The sequence below is a fragment of the Aotus nancymaae genome, unplaced genomic scaffold, assembly GCF_030222135.1.
Source record: "Aotus nancymaae isolate 86718 unplaced genomic scaffold, 86718_ANA_hifiasm-v0.15.2.pri h1tg000007l, whole genome shotgun sequence".
Lineage (NCBI taxonomy): Eukaryota > Metazoa > Chordata > Mammalia > Primates > Aotidae > Aotus > Aotus nancymaae.
Window position 1 is genome coordinate 39955762 of NW_026988418.1, and position 21637 is coordinate 39977398.

At 42.0% G+C, this 21637-nt stretch overlaps 1 protein-coding gene across 2 annotated transcripts in view; it reads left to right on the top strand.

The window, feature by feature from the left end:
- The window catches only part of ST6GALNAC5 (ST6 N-acetylgalactosaminide alpha-2,6-sialyltransferase 5), a 181909-nt gene that overhangs the window by 153824 nt on the left and 6448 nt on the right, over window positions 1–21637 (top strand). For both annotated transcript variants that reach the window (XM_012442788.2, XM_064372521.1), the window contains 2 exons: window positions 3552–3961; window positions 9657–9764. In XM_012442788.2, coding sequence (XP_012298211.1) covers window positions 3552–3961; window positions 9657–9764 — 518 coding nt within the window. The remainder of the gene's footprint in view (window positions 1–3551; window positions 3962–9656; window positions 9765–21637) is intronic.

Consider the following 21637-nt stretch of genomic DNA (forward strand, 5'->3'; position numbering starts at 1 on the left):
GGGTCCACTGGGATGAACTTACAAAGTAACCTTATTAAGCAAATGTGCTGAGTTACACAGAACCTCGGGGGTGTATTAAGTCCTCAGTGAAGGTCTTTAGAATGAATGAACAAATCAATGTTGTCTGCCCACAAGTATTTAGTGTCAAAGTCAGTCTTGCCATGCTCCACCATCAACCCTCTATCAACTCTTTGCAGTCAGCTGTGGTCTCTACTTCCACAATCCAACCACAATCAGACTCTGTCACTTCCATGCAGCTGAGACTATTTTGGCCAAAGTCATCAAATCCAAAGCACACTTCCCAAGTCTGGTTTTACTTGTCCTATGACACTTTTGACGACTTGCTCCTTTTTAAAATGGCCTCTTCTGCCGGTTTCTATTACATAATCCTTTCCTGGTTGTTCTCCCAATTCTCTGGCTCTTCTGGATAAGCTGAAACATTCCCTCATCTTTGGTCCTATGGCCCCTCGTGCCTAATTGCAGTAATAGCTCTTACAGCACAGTCCTGTCATTCTTATCTCGGGGTACCCTCAACCTGGACTGTATGCTCTTTTATTTTGTTATTAAGGTTGGTGCAAACGTAACTGTGATTTTGGCCATTACTTTTAATGGCAAATAGTTTTGCACTAACCTAATATCTGTAGCACCAGGTTCGGTGTCTGGTCCATAATAGGAACTCCACCATTGAATACATTATCATGGAACGCTTCCCTCTTCATCATTTATGTATGAGATGTGCAGGTAAAATAAGGGAAAGGAAAGTTAAGAATTTCCTCCATTTTCAGCCACTGAAATTGCCTCTCATCCCAACAGTTTGCCCAGGGATTCAGGATTCCTTACTCAAGGTTCTAGTAGTTTTCTGAGGGGAGTAGGGGCCACTTTCTGGACATCTGGAATGTGGCTCTTCCTGAAGAAGGTTAGGTCTCAACCACATTTCAGCATCATGTACTTAATGTTCTAGATAGATGAATCTATTTCCAATGATCCTCCAAGGAATTGAGGTATTTGGTAGAAGATTCTTGTCACTTTACTGCAACCACTGAGCCCAGGGCCCTCAGAGTGGTAACAACGCTGCTGACTGAAAAATAGCATCACTGTGTTTCTAGCAGGGAGGAAAGAGGCAATGAGGTAAGAAAATATCCATGACACTTATTCTGCTTATTCTACTGCACAGTGTTGGCATAATACTTAATCCCTTTGTCTCTGCAGTCGGGTTTCTTGGGTTCAAATTTCAGCTCTGCCACCTCCTTACAGTGTGATCTTGAGCAAATCGCTTCATTTTTCTATCCTTCAATATTCTCATTTGTAAAATGGGAGTGATAATATAGTATCTAAGAGTATTATTTGAAGGATTAATGCAATTATATTTATAAAAAATCAGAACAGTTGTGGGTAAGGAGCACTCAATAAATATTAGCTGATTGGCCACCGTTTTCCTTTGTGCTACGACTTTGTTCCTTTCCACAGCTTTGCTGTGCTCTAAACAGCCCCCTTACTCAGACGTTGGCAGAGCCTCCTCTCCTCATACTGGGTCACACTGTATGGTCCTCCTTTACTGACCCCTGTCCCTCACTAACGTGTAAGTTTTCAAGGCTGTTTTTCCCATTTTTTGCATTCTGACTGCCTGTCACAGTGCCTGTCACATAAGTGTAATTAGATGTTGGGGGAATGATGAGAATTTGCAATGGTAGAATCTCCATTTCATAAGCCCTGCATCTATTATAGACCCAGAGTGTTCAGTGCTGATTTGATGAGTACTTCTTGTACAATGTGCTCCACACTGATCAATAATCCTAATAGCACCTATCATTTATTGAATGATCACTGTGACAATCCTATGCTAAAGGTTCAACCACATGCAGTTGCTATTTTTATACGCCAAATATTGGCAGTTTCAAAGGGCTCAATCTAATATTGTATGTATCTTAATTATTTTTATTCTACCAAAGTAGAATGAGGTTTTAGCCTCAGTTAGAGATGAGAAAACTGAGACTTGTGGAGGTTAGTGACTTGCCAAGGTCCCATAGCTAGTAGATGGTGGAAGCAAGGCTGGGCCCAACCTGTTACATAACAGAGCTGATGCTTTGAGGCACCACATGGCGAGGGAAGCTGGCTGCCCTCAGGTGCTCTCACTGTACTTCTGAAGACAGCCACGTCTCAGGAAACTCCAAAAGTAAATACAAACCTGAATATATGCATACTAAATTGGATGCAATTTCCGGAGACAGTGCAGAAAGCTGGCATGTCCTGTTCAAAGTTAACAGAGAAGAAGGGTGTAGGCTCTGGGGAAAATCTGACAATGCAACATCCCTTCAGGATATCTTGATTGTTATTTTTTGTACATTTGCTGGCCTTGGCTTTGGGCCCTAATTACACTATCTTTAAAGAGCAGCTAGAAATATTGCTCGTTAAACATGAACATGGGAATGTTTAATTTGTTAGGGCGTGGGTGTTTTGAAAGCAAATCATTGATTCGGGGCATTGAACTGAGCACTGCCATTGGAACTGTCTCTGGTGAACACCATGCCCTGGTCAGAACTTCGCCAGGATGCGTGTTCACTGCAGATGAGAGAAGGACCTAGGCCCTGCAATTCCTGGATGGGGTCCATGGCGAGAAACAATCCTAATTGTCATTTCAAAATTATGGCCTCTAAGGGGTTACAATCAGCATGTCATTTCCCATATGATGCTTAGATGATGTTTATTTAGGATAAACATATTGGTACAACATCCAAGAATTTTATCAATGTTTAACTTTCAATAAGAGCATTATGGCCAGGCACAGTGGCTCATGCCTGTAATCCCAGCACTTTGGGAGGCCAAGGCAGGTGGATCACGAGGTCAACAGATCGAGACCATCCTGGCCAACATGGTGAAACCCATCTCTACTTTAAAAGTACAAAAAATTAGCCGGGTGTGGTGGTGTGCTACTGTAGTCCCAGCTACTCGGGAGGCTAAGGCAGGAGAATTGCTTGAAACTGGAAAACGGAAGTTCTAGTGAGCCGGGATGGTGCCACTGCACTCCAGCCTGGTGATAGAGCAAGACTCTGTCCCAAAAAAAAAAAGCATCATAACTAGTGTCACAGCAATTTGCAGGATAGTCTTTGCTTCCCCTTGGGAATAACTTTGGATTCAAAAATACCTAGTTTTGAAAGCTGAAAGCACGACTTTATTACTTGCTAGGAATAAAGGGCAACTTTGGACAAATTTCTTAGCATCTGTAAGCTTGAGTATCTTCATCTGTAAAATGATCATGAGAGCAACCTTGCTAGGCTGACGTGTTAATTTGGTTATTTAATATCAGTAAAGCCCTTAGTCCAACGTCTGACAGGTCAGTGCTAGCTCCCTTTTGCTCTTGTCAGGTGTTCCCTGTCACCCATTTAGAAGAGAATGCAAGGGTCTATAAAGTAATAGCAGAGGGATATACTCTGACATGATGGAAAGCAGAGGAGAGATGGGTGCCCTTCTCCCAAGGCAGGGAAGTAACCTGCTGGTGCCGAGTGAGTTAAGCCCTTTGCCCCTGACAGTGACCTTCTCCCCCTGCCTTCCAGCCCCTGAAAATGCACTGCAGGGACTGTGCCCTGGTGACCAGCTCAGGGCATCTTCTGCACAGTCGGCAAGGCTCCCAGATTGACCAGACAGAGTGTGTTATCCGCATGAATGACGCCCCCACACGCGGCTATGGGCGCGACGTGGGCAATCGCACCAGCCTGAGGGTCATCGCGCATTCTAGCATCCAGAGGATCCTCCGCAACCGCCACGACCTGCTCAACGTGAGCCAGGGCACCGTGTTCATCTTCTGGGGCCCCAGCAGCTACATGCGGCGGGACGGCAAGGGCCAGGTCTACAACAACCTGCAGCTCCTGAGCCAGGTGCTGCCCCGGCTGAAGGCCTTCATGATTACTCGTCACAAGATGCTGCAGTTCGATGAGCTCTTCAAGCGGGAGACTGGCAAAGACAGGTACAAAGCCACAGGGAAGAAGATGCGGGGAAGGGTGAGGATAAGTCATTGTTGGCTGACTCACCCAAAGCAAAGCTTTTGCTACGGGTTTTTGTTGTGGGCTCCACTGCTCATGTCATTGCTAGAGTTCACTCGTAGGGTCCTCTGCGTGAGTGGGCAGCGCAAGCTGACTTTACAAGGCAAAGTGAAAAGAAGCATGGAGATAATTATATTAATATCTCAGGGCCGAATCCTTAGTTTTGAGGAAGAGGCTACACAGCTACTGGCCTTCATGCGTTAAAAGCACAATATAACAGCGTTATTGCATTGCGGTTTACTTACGTGAACACTCACCAAAAAAAAAAAAAAAAAAAAAAAAAAAGTGTATGGGCTTATTTTTCCCATTCAAAGGCAAACATTTATTTAGTCAACCAATATTTACTGAGTGCCTACTACTTGCTCAGCACTGTGCTTGGCAGTGGGGAAAAAAACACAAGAGCCCGCGCTCCAACTATATCAAGTCTTGGACATTTATCAGGTAGTAGCCAGTGGACCGAAGGTCTTGTGAGGAAAGAAAATGGTGCTGTAGAGGTGCCATGGGCCCTGGCCCACGGAAACCCAAACTGTTAGCTACAACTCCGTATTAAGACATGAAATCAATGTAGTGAGGCACTGAAAGATTTTTTTTTCTAAAGTAATGGGAAGAGTGGGATAAAATGGAACGGAATAGAATAGAAAAGACATCAGCATTCATCCCACATAGTAAGTTAGGCAAGGTATTGTTTCATGAAACTTTTATTTCAGTTTGATAGAGATGGAGATAGATGGATAGGGATTTCTTCTCAAAGTGATGAAAATGTTCTGAAATTAGTGGTGATGGCTGCACAATCCATGAATGTAAAATAAATATCACTGAATTACACACTTTAAAAAATGAAATTAAAACTCTGTGTGCGTGTGTGTGTGTGTGTGTCAATCATGATGCAAAATGTATTTTTCCCTATAGGTTGAAAAATTTTGGAAATTACTGGTCTGGGAGATGAGCAAAATGCTTTCTCAAAAAGATAAATATAAACTGAGATCCAGGGCAATAAGTTTTGGAGAAAGTAAAGAAGGACCTGGGAGTGGGAGGGAGAAACCTCCCTGGAGGTCCAGGGAATCCGATGTGAGAGAACCTGCAGTGGGTTGGAGAAAAGCCCCCTGTGGCTGCAGTCAGGAGAAGTGGGGGCTGGGGGTGACACAAGGTGAAGAAGAGAAATGAAGGGACGTGAGCTGGGCAAATCTAGGTGGAGAAAGGACTATGAAGCATCAAGGGCCCCGGCATAGTATAGTCCAATACCCAGCTCTGGGTTGGAACTCTGGCTCTGTCAGTCTCTAGTTGTGTGAACCCAGACAAGTTATCTAACCTTTTAGAGACTCAGTGAACTTATGTGTGAAAAGGGGATAGTGACTACCAATCACTGGATGGACGGATCTAATAATCAAATTGCCTCATTTCCTTAATTCTAAAACCTGTACTGTTACACATTTATGATGCAATTTACCCCTCTCAAAAAAACTGTTACTGAGTCAATTGCTTATCTTTAAACTAAAGGAGAGCCAGACTTAGTGGTGCATGCCTATAATCCCTGCTACTCGGGAGGCTGAGGCAGGAGGATGGCTTCAGCCCAGGAGTTCAAATTTAGTGTGAGCAACATAGCAAGACCCCATCTCAAAAAAAAATTTTCAAATAAAATGATATGATAAGTGCAGGAAAGAATATAAAGCAATAAATCCATTCTTTGGCTAGCAGCTCATTATTAGAGAGTAGTCTCAAAGAAAGACTTAAGTCCAATGTCCCCAGATTCTCTGTGTGGAAAAGCTAGGTAGCTTTTAAATCCTCAAAGCCTTGTGACTAGTCCAGGACTGGCCCACGCAGGAGGCATGGGCCTGGTGGAGGAAGGAGGAAGAGCTGGCTGTTGGCACCATGGCCTTCTTCCCTGGACACCCCAGCAGACCCCATGGGTAACCTAGCCAGCAGATCACATTGGGAATTCCAATCATCGTCGCCAGCTGCCACAAAATCCAGTCATGCATTGACCCTTTGCAACTCACAAATAAGAAAGACTGTCTGTCACTCATTTGAAAGTGTTATTTAATCAAGAAAACATTTTATAAGGAATCAAGAAAGAGGGGAGTTATTTACTTTCATTTTTTACTCGTTGGAAAGTTTGAAATAAGTAGAAACTGTCTCAACAGAAAACACTTCTCTCTTTTTAGTTTAATGGTTGTTTGCTAAATAAGTATTCCTAAAACACTGCAGCAGTGTTAGCTATTTAGAATAATTGAACATTTTCCTGGACTCCTTAAGAAGTCATTTTTAAGCTGATAAGTTAGATACTAAGTCATCAGACCCCTTGGCCACTCAGGATCTTTAGAAACCCATCTTACATGAAGGCATATCCTGCTCACTAAATTCACTAAATTCTGACCAATGAGAAGCTTTTTCTCACCAGGTCTTTCTTCTTGGTCATCCTGGCTGGTAAGGATGGAGCCAAAGCTTTGTGGAGTGGCTGCTGGGCCTCTTTCCACAAACATCTGTTTGCCAGGGTTCACATAGCCCCTACTCAGAGGAATCACATTTATGAACGTGGAGGATGCCAAAGTACATGGCCGCTTCCAGAAACTTTGTGCCTTATGTCTTTGGGAAACAGTCTTAAAGAAGCCAATACTCTATTGACTTAATACTCTTAACTTGTAGCCTACTCCAAGCTAAAAGAAACAAGTCAAAAAAAAATGGCCTTTCAGGACAAAACTATTGCTGTAAATTAAAACATTTAGAGTATAATGATATTTCTCAATGTATGCTTTTCTTGAAATCCAACAAAACAGTCACATATATTGATGATACATAAAGTGTAGAATATCTAACTTGCAGATCTCATGATCAGGACTTTCCTTTTGGGCTAACATTTTGAAGAAATGGGATCATTCAATAGATTATGATTGATAGCAGTTTCACCCTCCTTAAAAGTGGAGAAAAAAATGGCTCAGGAACAATCTGCAATTAAGAAGCATGACAAATGACATAGATGGCCAAGTGGTATTCTTTGATATTAAAAAGTAACTGTACTTGAAAATAACTTTATAATTGAATAAGGGTATATTAAGAAAATATGATTCAGAACCAATATTATAGTAATTAGATAAAGGAAGCATAAATGAAATAACTGCAGGAAGAATATTTCCATAGAGATTATAAATGAGATTCTGGTGGAGCAGAAAGGCCCTTAATTGTAATTTAGTGTGCACTATAGAATTATCAGCTCAATGTGTTACTTCATCATATAAAAGAATATCTGATAATTTTCCCTAATAAGCATATGACAGCTCTTCATATTCTTTCATTACAGCTGATTAAGTGTAAAAACAGTAGATATTCCTTTGTTAGAAAAAGAGTTCAACAAAGAATTTTAGAAAGACAGCACAAAGTGTTGCATTTCTACAGCACGTGACCCCAAAAGGCTGCTATTTAGAAGTCTGGGGAATTTTAAGTGGCACTTTAAAGAACTCTTCACTTTAGTTTCTTCAGTCCTCCACTTTGCATTCTCCCTATTTTACCCACAAAGGTTTTTCCTGTGCAGTCATATACCCCTGTATTCAGGCTGTGGCTTATGATCTCTACTATATCACACAAAACAGAACCAGAGTGATGGGAGAGTTTCTGCCCCTGGAAAAAGCCCCCTTTGGTGTGCCCAATCGCTCTGAAAGCAGAGGGAATCTAAGTGTGATTCCCAGATCAGTCTCCTGAAGCCATAAGTGAGTCATCATCCTTTTCTTGGGTTCCACATCCTCCCAGTTATTCACTCACCCAGGTTAGGTCTAAAACACATGGCCAATGCATTGTCACGGCACATAGGTGAAAACAGCCTCTAACTTAAGGGAAGCCACTTCCTGTTTTTACTGTTTGCCATTCAGTCAGCTCTTCTCCATCCCAGCTCGTTCAGTCTCAAATGTCTTAAGAATATATAGCCTTGGTGAGAAAGAAGGAAAAGTGTTAATACCTACGTAGGCTGAAGGCTTCTGAATGTTGTAATTCCTGCCCTGACTACTGATGGTGGCCCCTATACCCTCATAGGTAGCAGAGTGTTGGAAGAATTTTCTTGATGGGTGCTAAAAAGCACTGAAAGGAATGGTGAAATTATTTACTTTGTTTGCTCAACCTAGCAACTAAAAGAGGAGGAAGAGATGTCAATATATCAACATACCAAGCTTGGTGCTTTTCATGCATGCTTGCTATTTAGCTCTCAAGTAGCCCAGGGGGCAGAGATTCCTATGCCTGCTTTATAGATAAGAAATGAAGGGTCAGAGATCAACAGTAACTTGCCTCAGGTCATCCAGCTGGTTATGATAGAAACAGGTAAGATTCAGTCCATGTTATTCCCATCTTTAGGGGCTTTTAAATGTACTTCCTGGGATATTACTAGGTCAAAATACAATGGAATAGGGGAATGAATGAGCAAAGCGTTTAAAAAATAATAGAAAGTTGAAGTCATGATCCTCAGAGATGACCAAGTCACCCAGGCTTGTCAGGTATTGGACAAAATGAAGGACTCCTTAAAAATGTCCTCTCTCTCTTTTTTTTTTTGGTCCTTATATGAAATGGAAATAATGACACAAACTGATTGACAGAAGATTTTCCTTCTCAAGGATGGGTGCTACACAGTGCAAGTAGAAAAGGCTTTCTGCACCTCTGTTATTCACATCACAAATGGTGCTATGGCTGGGGAAAGTCAGCCAGTCTGACCTTGGGGATAAGGTGTTTGAAACTGGCTAATGAGGCATGCCATAAGCACTGAAGGAAAAGTAAAAGCAGCAACCCCTGAAGAATTGAAATTAATATCCACAGCAGTGTAGCATGGTAAGCCAAGTCATTCTCACAGGGTCAAATTAGACCTTAGTGTTACATCCCCACAGTTATCCTAAGGCATGGCATATGGTAGAGGCTCATTACGATGTCTGAATGGGAAAATTAATGAATGGTGGAGTGCACCAGTTCATTCCTTAAATTTTGTCAATTTCTGGTCTTCTAATAAAAATTATCTGATATGTAAAATAAAGCAAATATTCAGTTAAATATAAGCATTCCTGTGACTCTTTTCCTCTGGTTAGTAGCACATACCCAAGGGAGTATACTCTTCTTATGGAAAGACATTCAATCAAGATGTTGGTGTTAGTCTACTTGAAGGCAAGCTTTCACCCTAAGTTCAATCAATCAAACAATTGATTAATAGATAGATAAATGCACATGCATGTTTATTTATATTTAATAAGCTACCTATTATCTAGCCTGTTTGGGAACAAGGAGAATTTGTAGCTAGTCAAGTGTTCTCATTAAGAAAGAGTTGTTAAACAGGGAATGTAATAAGAAATTGAGTTGTGGTGACATACAGTTAAACATTGAAATACTGATCATCATCTTTGATGATGCAGAAGTCCCTTGAGCATCTTTTATTGTCACAAATTCAACATGAGCATTAACATCAATTCTGATTGTACTGTAGAATATGGTGATGTTAGTAAGAGACGTCAATTTGGTAAAGTTCCAAATATTTACCAAATGGGAGAGAGGGAGAGACTCTGTTTATAGTAACCCTTACTCCAGAAAGAATTAAAGATGGTAGTGGGTATGATGGTTACTTTACCAGCTTGCAGACTTAATTATTGTTCCTTCCAGGAAGATATCCAACACTTGGCTCAGCACTGGCTGGTTCACAATGACAATTGCACTGGAGCTCTGTGACAGGATCAATGTTTATGGCATGGTGCCTCCAGACTTCTGCAGGTAGGATTTATTCTGCAAGTGTACATCATCAGCTGTGTTGTGCAGGGTTTATAAATATCAGATTCTGAATATCAACCATGAAACATATCTAACTGTCTTCTTGAAGCAATTAATTAGCATGTCCCAAGTTCATATTCTAGAAACAACAAACAGCATTTAATTATGTGATATAAAATATTGAAGGTTTTTGTTTGTACTGCTGGAGAATAAATCCATCGTGTGGGCTTCATTTGTCCTCTGAATATTTATCAGCCAAAAGTAATGCAATAATTGGCATAATATTAATGATGAACAAGCATTAAGAAATATTAGTTTTACTCTCATTTCAAAGGAATGTGATAATTTTTTAATGAATTAAAGAGAGCAATTCCTTTGACAGTGAGGCCTTTTTTCTAAAATTAAAATATTCCTCTGAGCCTCCCTCCCTTGCCACATCAGTGGCCTGGGTTTACACTTCTGAGGCCAAAAGCACAGGCATAATTAATTTGAGGTACGCTTTAAAGAGAACATGCAACGTCCCTGTTGCCACCTTAACTTTCCTCCTGGCATGTGCTCAGGCAGAGTTCAGGGTATACCACAGATGCACTCAGCAATATTCAGGGCCTGATTTTTGGAAACCTGCTTGAAAACTCACCTGTAATTTAAAATAGGGAGGCCAAAAGTTCCAGAAAGTACCCTAGTTTTTGGGAATGCCTGATGGCCTGCACGTGGCCTCAATCCCAATCTTCAAATGGCAAAACCTGGGGTGGGGGACATTTTGAACTTTCTTCTTAAAATATGTGCTTACTTATACTATCTAGTGTTTTATTTGTTTATTTTTTCTTACAATGTCTTTAAGGCCATGAGTATTTAGGCAAAAGCTGCAAATTTGGAGGTTTAAAGCAAAGACGAGAAACAGCACGTAATCATGCGATTACCATTTTGCCACTCTTCTCTCTTTTTAACCCAAAGATCCAACACAGCAATAATACTACTTGTATGGAAGAGTCAGGCCGCAAAGGAGGAGAGGTACAGACAGAGCAGAACTTGGACTACAGGTCAAGGTCAAAAACGCTGGGGCTAGGTGGCACAGGTGTAAAGCCTGCCCTGGTCACTTACCCACCTAGTAAGACCTTGAACAAGTCACTTAGTGTCTCTGAGTCTCAGCTTCCTCATCCATAGAAGTGGATGTGATAATAATAGACTCTGCCTCAAAGGGCTGTAGGCAGATTAAATAAGCTAATACATATGAAATGTTTGAAACAGTACATGGCAAACACAAGGCAAGTTAGCTGGGATCCTCACCCACGGCTGCCTCACTTAATTCACTGGCCCCATGTCCCTGTTTAACAGTCTATGTGCAAAAAGTAAGTAGAATGGCATAAAAAAGCAAACTGCCTCCTCAAACCAACAGGCTAACAGAGAACAGTGAGAATGGCACTTATGGGCGTGCAAAGAGCCATCAAAGTTGATGGTTATACAGCAGATATAATTATGCAATATTGCCATTAGGACGCCAGAAAGAAAAAGCATGAATAAATTGAAATGTTAATGACTTCAAGTGTTCAAGGAAATATTCCATTTATTATGGAAAACAAATGAAAGGCAAGTTAACCTGTCATTTCTCTTACTCAGAGTTAGTTCATCACAGCTTCATGTATAGTAGGATGGAAACAATTTATGGAAAATACTCACAAAGAAATTAAGATAATGTCAACGCATTATATATTGCCACTGGCTCCGGGTTTCTGTTCCTAAGCTCTCATACCCAAAGGTTTGATAGTTGTTTGCATAAGATGGTTTCAGCAAGAACTCTTCAAAAGGACCCCTATGCCCAAGTTCTGTCAGAGAAGTGGAGCGTCATCTGGAGGGAAGGTTCAGGGCTGGAAAGAGCATCCTGCTCAGTCACAAAGCCTGTTTAAGGAAGGGTAAGAAGGAAGACCAGGAGTGGCACAGATGCATTCCCAAGTTCCGTTCATCTGCATTTCCAGGACATGTGGACTGAACCACCAGGCATCCGGTTTCAAATTGTGGGGCCTTGAACCTTGTTTTCCTTGTTTGTAAAATGGGAATAAGAAAATAAGAAGAACAAGCAGGTCATGGTGAGAATTAAATGAGCTAATAGATGTAGAGTGTTGGATGCAGTACCTAGCACACAGTATTCAGGAAAGAGTATCCATATCATTAATATTAATAAGATATGTAAAATAATTTATATTATTAATATTATCCCAAGCACTTGAGAGTTGCCCTGAAACATACCAAGAATTTTGAGTGGGAGGCTGGGCATGGTGGTTCACAACTGTAATCCCAGCACTTCAGGAGGCTGAGGCGAGCAAATTACTTGAGCTCTGGAGTTTGAGAGCAGCCTGGCCAACATGGCGAAACCCTGTCTCTACAAAAAATACAAAAATTGGCTGGGCATGATGGCGTGCACCTGTAATCCCAGCTACTCAGGTGGCTGAGGCACAAGAATCGCTTGAACCTGGGAGGCGGAGGTTGCAGTGAGCTGAGATTGTTCCACTGCCCTCCGACAGGGCGACAAAATGAAGCATTGTCTCAAAAAAAAAAAAAAAAAAAAGAATTTTAAGAGGGGTTCAAAGAATAGGATACAGCTTCTTGCCTTCTGGAGGCTTATCATAAGCCTTATTCATGCCAAAATATAAAGAACACAGCAAAGCCACTTACCATGTTACTATAAATGGAGGCAGCTTTGCAATCTTCATTTAAGAGTTAAATCTATTTAAGTCTGGGCCGGGCGCGGTGGCTCACGCCTGTAATCCCAGCACTTTGGGAGGCCAAGGCGGGTGGATCATGAGGTCAAGAGATCGAGACCATCCTGGTCAACACGATGAAACCCCGTCTCTACTAAAAATACAAAAATTAGCTGGGCATGGTGGCATGTGCCTGTAATCCCAGCTACTCAGGAGGCTGAGGCAGGAGAATTGCCTGAACCCAGGAGGCGGAGGTTGCGGTGAGCCGAGATCACGCCATTGCACTCCAGCCTGGGTAACAAGAGTGAAACTCTGTCTCAAAAAAAAAAAAAAAAAAAAGGAGTTAAATAAGTCTGTAAACAGTATCTTCCTCACCACCAGAGAATGAAAAAGAAACTGGTATGGTAGTCTGCTACTAGTCTGACCACTTCCTCTTTAATCTTTATTTTGAAAGAAGCAAAGAACTATTAGGGGCTGAAAACATGGTGCATATATCACGAGCTCCATGGCATAAGGAGGTAAGCTATCGCCAGGGCCAAAAATGGCTGTGGATGGTTTTGTGAGGTGGCAGCACTCACACTGGTTGGGCGTACTGGAATATAGCCTCCCTGAGGGCAGAGTTCTGTGTGTTTAGTTCAGTGTTGGAGGCCTAGAACACAGGACAGCAGATATTTACTAGCATATGGCAGATACTTCATAAATATCAAGGGAATGAATGGCTCTGTCCTCTACTCTCTGTAGTGCTATAGTAAATGGTGTTGTGTATGGATAAAAATAACCATTTCTGCCTCTCAGAAGCTGTGACCTTGAGAAAGTTACTTGACCTCACTGAGCCTTAGTGACTGACATTGGGCAAGTTATCTAATGCTCCATCTCAGAAGCCTCACCTGCAAAATGGTGACGAGGATTATCACATCTCTTGCATTGAGAGCTTATATGATAATTCTATGAAGTCATAGATGAGGAATGCTTAGCGAAGTCCCAGGGTCTCTTCAGTACATAGAAAGTTATGAGGTGAAAGGATTCACTGATATGCAAGTTGGTGAATTTTACAGAATTGGCATTATGTGGCCACCAGCTCCTTGCAGGACATCTCATGGGCTGCTCAAAGTGTGCCTAGCCTTTCTATAGCTTCCCTAAAGTTCCCAGTGTCTCACTGCAATGAAGAGCTAGCCACATGGAGTCAAGTTTCAGCAAACAAAGAGAGCCAACTGTTCACTTTGGGCAAATTAACCATTTCAGACCATAAGGCACAATTAGTACCCTCAAAAAGGTCACAAAATAAATCAGAAGCCTTTTATTCATTCAGCTAACTCATGTTGGGCACCAGGGAGCTAATCAGAGATGAATGAGACAGGGCCTCTGCCTTCAGTCGCCTGGGACTCACTGGATGGCAATTCAGTCATGAGGTACAGAAGGTTACTCAAGATGACTGTGGGAGAAAATGTTCACTTTCTGCTTGTCAGTGGCATCTGACCCACTGAGCTTTATTGGACCATCTGTCTCCAACTTTCAAACTGGACTCAGAGACGTCCTCACATTCCTCTGATTATATCAGGTGGCACAGGGACGAGGAGCCAGAACAACAGGAATATTTGACCCTTCCACCCAACTTGGTCAGGGGCAGACCCACTTGGATCTGTTTTGCTTATTGGCTATTGTATAAGATTTCTTTTCAACAAAAGATCCCCTGACAAATAAGAACTTTAAGAACCTCTGTCTAAGACACAAACCTGCTGCTTTCCAATCTAAATCAAACTCTTTCACACTTTCCAGGATAGTTGAATCATCACCTTTGTATTATCCCAAAGAGAATGTCAACTGCCATATGCATGGTGTGATGGAGGGGAGGCAGTAGGAGAGAGAAAAGGGCTCAATTATATCTTAGGGAGCAAACAGCCAAGCAATCTGTGAGTGCCTGATCTCCAAGGGGAGGGGTGGGTAGCCTGGAGAGTCATTTCCCATCAGCTGTCCTGGAGGTCTGCGCCTTCTTATCTCACCCAAAGGGCCTGAGTTACTTCTAGGAGTCATTCATTGGCAAGAAAACTTCTAGCACCCCCTAAAAGTATTAAGCCCATGGACTTTTTAGGAAGAAAGATAGCATCACATTCATATTTAAATCCACAAATGGAAGTGGTGGGCATATAAATGGTCATGGTGGCAGATGACAGACATCTCTCATCCAAGATCTGGCAGACTCTAACTGACTCAGAGTCATTTGAATGGCATGCAACGTCTTTCCTCTGGCACTGCGATAGCCTCCTGGGCTGTTCTCTCCAACGCTCATCTTTTTCCTCTCCAAACATGACTGTGCCTTGTTAGATGACAAATCTGACTTTGGGGAGTCACTTAAAACTCCTCAGTCACTTCCCAAACTTTCTGAGCAGAGTTCACACTCTCTAGCTTAGCACACAAGACTTTCAGGATAGGGCTTCTGCATACCACTTTAGTCATATCTTCTCTACTGACACATATTTATGTGATTATTTGTTTATTCACCCTTATTGAAAAACTTGTAAAGGAACTCACCCTGCAGACACCTGTTTCTATGCCCTCAGTTTGCACTGTACATCTTCTACTTCCTTAAGCTGACTGGTTTCCTGATGGCTCTTTACTAATAACATTAATGGCTGATATTTGTTGTGCACATACCTCATGCTGGCTCTGCACTTAACATGAACACATGCATTCTTTCCTTGAGACTTACAATAATCTTATGAGGTAAGCATCATTCATATCACCACTTTACATACAATGCCTAAAGACATGAAACAGCTGCCCACGGTCATAGAGCAGATGAATAACAGAGCAGGGATTTGAATGCTGTCTCCAGGGCTCATGAGCCAATGCACTTTATTTATATATTTTTTTTATTGCACTTTAGATTCTGGGGTACACGTGAAGAACATGCAGGATTGTCGCATAGGTACATACATGGCAATGTGGTTTGCTGCCTCCATTCCCATCACCTATATCTGGCATTTCTCCCCATATTATCCCTCCCAAACTCCCTACCCCCCCGTCCCTCCCCTAGTCCCCCGCAACAGACTCCAGTGTGTGATGTTCCCCTCCCTGTGTCCATGCGATCTTATTGTTCAATACCCACCTTTGAGTGAGAACATGTGGTGTTTATTTTCTGTTCTTGTGTCAGTTTGCTGAGAATGGTGGTTTCTAGATTCATCCATGTCCCTACAAAGGACACAAACTCATCGTTTTTTATGGCTACATAGTATTCCATGGTGCTCTTAATCCTTCAGTTTACCTTTCAAATACAGCAGCCCTTCCTCCTCAGCTCTCCCTAGCCTCCTGTCTGAGTCAGACCTACTGGGCCCACTGGACCTCCCTCTACCTCTGCCCTGCCCCCCCCCTCACTGATTGGTTTGTCCATCTCCTTTGTTTGACTCTAGGCTGCTTAAGAGGAGGGCCCTGTCTCTATCCATATTTGTGTCATTAGCATTTGTCATTGTGCCTGGCATAGAGTTTATCTTCAGTATAGATTAATTCAATGATGAACAAAAATAAGCCCTGTCCATGAACGTGTTTAGGAGATTGATTCTAAACATTATTATTGCAAGACCAAAAGTGCCAGAGACATCACAACTATAATCAGCAAATTCAGATTTTGAGGGGGCCCCAGAAGTCAATGGTGCCCACCTTGTTTTATTCTCTGCAAGGGCCAGCTCTGGGTACTCAAAGAGGGGCTCAGGCATCAGCCCCCACCCTGCTTGTATCACCAGACTTCAGGCACATCAAAGTTCAGAAAGCTGGAGAAAATTAATGCCATGTTGCACTAGAGACAGCATCAAAATATGCTATTCTGTGGACAGTGGACTCTTAAATCATGCTGTATCCATACTGCAAGCCAAATCCATTCTCTCTAGATGGCCTATAAATTGCATGAAAAGATCTGTTGTTGTCGCTTTCCAACCTAAGTTATGGTGAGTATTTAATATCATTTCCATTGTAAATTATTTGTGATAATAATGGACCAAGCATTTAAATTCTATGTAATAATCTTATTTCTGGTCATACTTAGCACATTACCAAGTTTACAACTTTCTGTTACCCATCATTTCTTGAGTATTAATTAGCAGAGTAATGATTCAGAGTGATCACTGTCACGGAACTAAATTAATATCTCATCTGTAATGTGAAGGACATCTCAAAGGTATCGTGAATATCAGAGAGTTGATGCTGCTAGAATTATTAGCTAGTGAACATTAATAAAGCTGCCAGCCTAACAGGGAAAGTTCTTACTTGGCGACAGTCCACCGGGTAGAATCAGAAGCTTACTTACAGAAGACGAGTGTGGAATGGTAATGCCGCCCATGCGGTTTACGTTTTATGAAGTAGACTTAAAATGTATGGCTGTGTTTCTTCCAGGGTGAGGGTGGGGCTTGGGTGACTCACTGTGGCTCTGTGTTTCATGAAGTGTGGGCGGCTACAGGCTCCTGGTGCTCCATGCTCCCAGACACACAATGCTATTCCATAGGCTTCCAAGGCATATAGCTCTTTTCCTCCCAAAAGAAGATCCAAGGATTAGAAATCAAGGCAGCAGAATAAGCATGGCTCAGTGCAACTCTGGGACTGTGGCAGATGCTTGGGAAGGACTGCTGCAGAAGCGTTGTCTTCTGAATGTCTCATAGTGTCACAGAGCCCCCAGTGCAAGCCAATTGCAGAACAACCTAGAGACTTCACAGCTGTTAATTCAACTCTATTCTCTCTATTCTTCAAATGTTTCCTGAGTGCCTCCTATATGCCAGGTACCACACCAAGAATAGAAATGTGCTTAAAGAGAGTGTCTAAGAGTTCTAGAGAGAAGCAAAGACATCATTCTTTCCTCAGGATATTTGCAGCCTTCTGCACAGTCCAGCCCCAGACCCAGTGGGCAGGGTCAATGTAGATTATACTATAGGGGAGAAAAAGTAATTTCTTTTCCTCACCTATCACAGGTTCTTTGCTGAGACTCCTATGACAAAAGACAGATTAACAAGAGAAAAGCATACACATTTATTTAACATAAATTATACTTGACACCAGAGCCTTCAGAAATGAAGAGCCAAAGAAACAGGAAAACTTCCATATTTTTATGCCAAGTTTGATGAGGAAGTGGATAGTTGTGAAGAAGTAGGATTGGACGAAGAAGGCGTAATCTAATGGTAATAAACCAGGGTGGGTGTGGGGAGGTAGCAAGGTCTGTTTGTTCAGATTCTTTTGGCATTTCGGTGTCTTTGAGGATAAGGATGTTCTTTTCCTCCAGGTATAGGTAAGGTACCTCTGGAATGGAGGTTTATGACCTGCTTTAGAAGAGGGCACAGAAATCTTTTATGACCCGTGTCAGGGGAGAAGAGTGAAGGGAGGGTGACAGTGGCCTCCTGCTTCTATTGTTTCCTCAAATGCCAAGTTACCGTATTTTGGAGCAGCATGACCTGAACCTCGTCAGTACCCAGAAATGACAGTGTCTCCCCTGGCTTGTTAGAGTTATGAGGTTTTTTTCAGTTGTAAAGCTTAGCTTTAGAAGAGTCAAAAAAAATGGAACATTACAAACCCCTGCTGCCATCAGCGCTGATGGGCAGAACTGTACATGAGCACAAGGCCTCTGCATATCAGCCTGAGCAGCTCGCGAGCACCACATGTGGGACTCCTCTGTAGCAAGAGCTCAGAGGAAAGTGGCAAGGACAAGCTGTTTTCAACCACATACTGTTAATGCCAGCGAAACCTGGGTGCCATTAGTACAGAAATCCCACCTGGAGGACAGGAGTTTTTCCAAGACACAGAATCTCACTTTTAAGATTACAGGGTCTGGAGTCAACTGGCTTTGGTCCAAACCTTGGCTGCAAAACTTCATTTTTCTGTGCATGAGTTTCCTCATCCATAAAGCAGGGGTGCTAAGAGTAGCTCTCTACTATAGTTTGGGTATATTTTGTTTGTTCCCACCAAATCTTATGTTGAAATTTGATCCCCAGTGTTGGAGGTGGGGCCTAGAGGCAGGTGTTTGAGTCACGGAGGGCGGGGGGCAGATCTCTCATGAATAGATTAGTGCCAGCCCTGGGGCGGGGCATGAGTGAGTTCCCACTCTCTTTGCCCCCAACAGATCTAGTTGTTAAAAAGAGCCTGGCACCTCTCCTCCTCTCTTCTCCCTCTCTCACCTTGTGACCTCTGCACATGCCACTCCCCTTCACTTTCTGCTATGAGTGGAAGCAGCCCAAGGCTCTCACTAGATGCCCAATCTTGAACTTTTCCAGCAGCCGTCAGAATCATGAGCCAAATAAACCTTTTTTCTTTATAAAATACCAGGACTTGGTTATTCTTTTATAGCAATACAAAATGGACTGATACTCTCTTATAGGGATATTGTGAGGACTAAATAAGTTAGTGTATGTGGAGTGCTGAGCACTCTGCTCTGAGCTGAAACGCTCAAACCCAGCAGCTTGGATGGACGATGAGTGAGGTCGTGTGCTGAAAGCCAGGCAGCGGACTGTCTCCCGGGTGTCAGATGCTCCCTATCAAATGGGAGCTGCAATAATTGTCTCAGAGGGATGATGGGGATGTAAAGGAGATCACATCAGTTAAGCACTGAGGCTGAGCAGGTACTTACAAAAAGTTGTCTCAAACTTGGTTGCATATTAGAATCTCAGGGAGCTTTCTACCATTAGAACCTTCTAAGGAGCTTTGTTTTTATGATATATATTATTTTAAAATATATATGTTTATTTTGTTTTAAATAACTTTAGAGTTATAGAAAGGTTGCAAAAATAGTACTGAGAGTTCATATACCCTTCATCCAGCTTCCCCAATGCAGATTTGCATTCCTACAGCCCAATTATCAAAAGTAAGAAATTAGCATCAGTACAACGCTCAGCTAAACTATAGGCATTATAGAGATTTTACCAGTTTCTCTACTATGTCCTTTATCCCCTCCAAGAAGGAATCCAGGTTCCCTTTGCATTTATTTATCAGGTGTCCTTCGTCTCTAAATCCACAGTAATTCCTCAGGCTTTCCCTACCTTTTATGACACTTTTAATGAGTACGAATCAGGTATTTCATAGAATGTTCCTCACTTGGGGTTTATCTGATATTTTCCTGAGCTTAGATTGAGGTTATGCATTACTGGGAAGGATACCACAGAAGCCACAGGCCCTTCTCAGAATCCCATAACAGGAAATATGTGACATCCGTATGTCCTATTACTGGCAATGTTAACCTTAATCACTTGGTTAAGGTGGTGTCTGCTAGGTTCACCCATTGTAAAGTTACTGCTTTTCCCTTTGTCATTAATAAATAACTTGGGAGAGATACTTTAAGGTTACATAGATAACCTGTTTCTCCTCATCTTTATCCTCGTTAATGTTCCTTTCACTGGTGCATCTTGCCTGCAACAATTACCACAATGTTCTGAGGATGGCTTCCTATTCCCTCATTCTTTCTACATGGCTTTATTGGAATTTTTCTGTAATGAAATGCTGTTTCTTTTCCTCCATTTATTTATTTATTTATTTATTTATTCAGTTATTTATTGAAATCATCATGGACTCATGGGTATTTATTTTATTGGTTTTATAATCCAATACTAACATTGTTTATTTTGGTTCAAACCTAAGACACTTTTTAGAATACCTGTGCCTGAGTTTCTCTCCAAGTCATTTGAACCAGAGTCTATGGAGGTGGAGCGTAGGTATTTCTTTAAAGTTCCCCAAGTGCACTAAAGGTTGGTTCCCTCACCCTCCCCACCTGCTTCCTCTAAAAAGAAAAAACATCTTCTTCACATCATTCTTCAGGGCTTGTTCTCAAACTGGCTGTCAGAGTGTGGATGGCAGGCCGCAGCCCCTTGGGGAACTGGCTCTGTGGTCATCTCCATCCCTGCCTCCCAGCCCACATATCCTTTCCTTCAGCTCACCAGGCTCACAATGGGAACTTGAGCACCAGATTCTCTTTTACTTCTGCTTCCTCGTGTGGAAATTCTGCTGATGATTATTGTAGTTTCACCGAGGTCAGTGTGAAGGAAGAAAAAAGTAGGGCAGCCTTTAGAAAGTCACGTTCAAGAAAAGACCCAAGGAAGTATGACCTTCGGCTAGGAGTGTCTTTCTAAATGGCATAGTGCATTCCAGCTGATGGCAGGCTCACAGCTGGGAGAGGTGTTCCTGCAGTTTCCAGCTCTGCCTTCTGAGTCCCACAAAGCACTTCTTTGCTGCTTGGACAGAGTTTTAACATGTGGAAACAACCCACTTACATGAATAACTTGTCTTGACACCTCTGAAATCACAGTAACCAAATATGTAAATTTAATTCTCCTTTTAGTAGATCAATACAGAGTCAGATAAGTTTTTTTCCAAAGAGATGGTCTTCCTGAATAAGGAAATTGATCCTATAGCATCTTTAGCTGGTTTCCAATTACCCTCTACTCCTACGTGCCAAATCAATCTCACGATATTTTTAGAAACCTAACTGTTTCTTTAGTCAGATTGATGCCAATAAAATGTCCAAAAGTTAGATGAATCTGATTTAAAACCTGATTTGTGATGGAATAAAAGCTTAACCCCAAGCATACCATGGCAACGTGAACTTGGCATGGCTCCCTCAAATTATGCCGTATGAATATGGGAAGATTTGTCTCACAGACTTTTATTTTTTTCTTCATAATGGTCAGCTCCAACCTGAATTTTTCTTAGCATGCATTTTCTGTATTGAAAACGCCTTCTATTAAAATTTTAATGGGATTCCAATTTCTAGGGTAAGTGAAGTAATAAAATCTGCAATAACTAGACAAAAAAGGATCCAGTGTTTCACTATAGAACATAGAGACACTTCCAAGGCAGGCATATTAGAGATGCAAAGTGTTAATTCAGCATAGCATCCAAGCCAGGACATGGGATGTTTAGATGCTGCATGACAAAAATAAATCTCTCTTCCTGGAAGAACTTTAACCTAAGAGGAGAAACAGCTCAAAGGTTTATTGTTGTCAGAGCCACAAACATGACACCCCTCTTGATAAAAGACTTCGATCCCTGACCCCAGTAAAGTTGCTACTCTAAAAGCCATTTGTGTATTGATCTCCTCTTAAGAAAACAAACAGGTATCTAGCAGGATGGGCATCCTTGGGAAACCAAGTTATTATATTTAGACGAGAGCCCAAGTGACCAAAGTGGGAACCCTGGGGCATCAGGCTCTGAAAGGTGATT